The following is a 2,694-nucleotide window of genomic DNA, read 5'->3' as shown; positions in this document are numbered from 1 at the left end:
GGTGTCTGCCACAGCTGGTTCTCTCAGGTACTGAGGTCCGAACACCTCAACCACGGTAGTTGCAAACCTACGCATGGCATCTCCACATATGAACTCAAACATCCGTAGGTACTCGTCCCACGAATCAGCGGCCGTGCCATATGCAAGCATCCAGAGTGCGGCCGTGCACTTCTAGTAACCAGAGAAGCCAATTGTTCCCACGACGTCCTTTTTCAGGATGAAGTAGTCATCATAGGAGCAGACGCCATGGTACAAATGATCGAAAACGGTCTTACACATTCGAAAATTCCAGCGAAAATGGTCAGCGAATAGTTCATCGGGGGCAAAGTAGTCGGCCATCAGTGTCAAATGCCCGCACGCCCTGTTGCGGTTGAGCACTCGATGACCCTTCATTGAGCCCTTGAAATTGAGAGCATGCTCCTCTGCACGCTCTACATATTCAAGGACCGCCTGCATCATCGCCATCTCATAGAAGTACTCCTCGTCCGACGAGCCGTCGGACGACTCAACATACTGCTCATATATGTACTCCAAATTAGAATCCATTGCTAGGAAGAGGAAGGGGCAACTGTTTTCAGCTCGAGCGATTCATCGAACAGTTGCCGGGCATGGTGGAGGATGGTACATGCATGGCGGGGCGGTCGGAGGGCAGGGGTTAAACGGAGACGGAGGAGAAGCGGCGGCCGGCGGGGAGCCCTGCTGGAGCATCGGAAGCGACGGAGACGCAGAGTTCCGGCAGGGGTGTGGCGTGGTAGCTCGGGTGGTGGAGCGGCTGCGAAAGCAAGAGAGAAAGAAGGAGAGAAAATAAGGAGGACGAAACTGCTGGGTCCGAAAAGGGTTTTGGGTGGGCTGGGGGTGTCAGATTCATACGTTTCGCGTGTCCAGACTCCCGCAAACCTCCCCCACTTTTTTCTTTGGTTTGCGGGAGAAATAGCGCCCGGACCGTCCCACAGACTGATACAGGCCCACGTTGGATGGCTCCCGCGGTCCGAACAACGCGCTCTAGACAAATGTGGGCGGTTTGCGGGTCCGCCTTTGGAGATGCCCTAAGTGCACAAGTGGGAAATGGTGAGGGGCTAGAACCAATTAATTACCACGAGCTAATTACTCCTTCTCACTGCTTAATTAAATCAACGGTTCAGATTTATTATATATTCTTAACCTTCCATGAGGTAAGAAGAGGCAAACGGGCTCATGTTAAAACTGCTCGTGCATGTGCGGTCTACATAGGTAGCAAACCCAGTTGGAAACAAACAAATGTGTTACTATGTGATCCTCAAAAAAAAAGTGTTACTGTGTGTTATACAAGATAAGAAATGAAATATCCTAAAATACCAACTTATCATATTATGCTATTATACACTAGTATCATATATATGAAACTGTCCCTACTACAAGCAGCATTGCAACACTCATTTTTCTCGAATAATCATAAGAATTGCTTATTAATTGCGTGCAATTGTGGAAAAGCTGGGTGCGACCTTGTGATCCCTCTCTGCTCCCGCGTGTTCCTAAGACAATTATTGTTGATTGAGCTGATCGAGGACCGCCGATCAGTTGAACTTGAGCTGCTACTGTATCCATGCCATTTTCGTCCCGTTTCAGTCTGCGTAGTTTTGTCCGCAGCCGCGTCTTCGGTGGAGCATCCAACGTGGCCAACTGGTGATATAGTTGGGCAGATATCGTCACAAGTCATTGTCTAGTGTCTCTCCATGGGTAGCTAGCCTGCCGATCAGGAAAATTCAACCGAGTCCTTTGTGACGAGGACGCGTTTACATGCATGTCTACTTGCCCACTTGGGCAGTTGTTTACTCCGTCGAAGCTCAACTGCGGCAGCTGCTACGAATCTTCTTACTACTAGCGAGCTAGTGCGTTGGGATTGCGCTCCTCATACTGATAGCTCTAGTTTTCTAGCGTGCATATAACGGGGATATCCCCTTCACCAAATCATCACAAGCTAGCTAGACACTTGCATCTGTGGAAGATCGATCAGTAGCTACCCAAACCATTCTAGCCTCGCCTCCAACACCAACAATTCCCCATCAAGCTCCTGCTTCTCCTTCACACGCATCTAGCAACCCAGCAGCAAGCAATGAAGGTGAGTAAACCTATTCAGTTTCTGATCCTATTTTTTGTTTACCTCTCCTGTTGCCTTGTTTAGGATCTTAATTGTGAGCAATCGATACATTACTCTGAAGATTGATCCATGGCTTTTCTCCTTGTTGCAGCAAAAGATTGTCATCCAGTTGAGCATATCATGTGACAAGCGCCGGTCCAAAGCACTGACGCTAGCCGCCAGAGCAGCCGGGGTGACGTCCATGGGGATAACCGGCGACGCGAGGGACCAGCTGGAGGTGGTCGGCGACGGCGTCGACCCAGTGTGCCTCGTCAGCTGCCTCCGCAAGAAGCTCGGCCACGCCCAAATCATCAAGGTGGAGGAGGTGAAGAAGCCGGAGGAGAAGAAGGAGGAACCGAAGCCGGCCGTGCCCGTGCCCGTGAACCCGCCGCCGTGCTACTACCCGCCCAGCTACTACCACCACCAGTATCAGGCGCCGCACATGGTAGTCTGCGAGGAACAGCCCGGGAACTGCCGGACCATGTAACTGCCAGAGATCCATTTTGACGTGCTATGCGCGTGTTTATTAATTCATCGAAGGAAATGAAAAGAAAAGATCCGGTATTCGAAGAGTAAAA

General features: G+C 50.6%; 1 protein-coding gene across 1 annotated transcript; it reads left to right on the top strand.

Moving 5' to 3' along the window:
- Nucleotides 1–1,931: 1,931 nt before the first annotated feature.
- Nucleotides 1,932–2,665, top strand: LOC119359603 (heavy metal-associated isoprenylated plant protein 16-like). The gene is made up of 2 exons (XM_037625735.1): nucleotides 1,932–2,098; nucleotides 2,229–2,665. Exons 1-2 carry the CDS (start codon nucleotides 2,093–2,095, stop codon nucleotides 2,601–2,603), a joined length of 381 nt encoding a protein of 126 aa, XP_037481632.1. The 5' UTR covers nucleotides 1,932–2,092; the 3' UTR covers nucleotides 2,604–2,665.
- Nucleotides 2,666–2,694: the final 29 nt, after the last annotated feature.

Source organism: Triticum dicoccoides, chromosome 2A (assembly GCF_002162155.2).
Source record: "Triticum dicoccoides isolate Atlit2015 ecotype Zavitan chromosome 2A, WEW_v2.0, whole genome shotgun sequence".
Taxonomy (NCBI): Eukaryota; Viridiplantae; Streptophyta; class Magnoliopsida; order Poales; family Poaceae; genus Triticum; species Triticum dicoccoides.
Note: the sequence above shows the minus strand (reverse complement) of the source record. Positions and strands in the feature narration are given on the sequence as shown.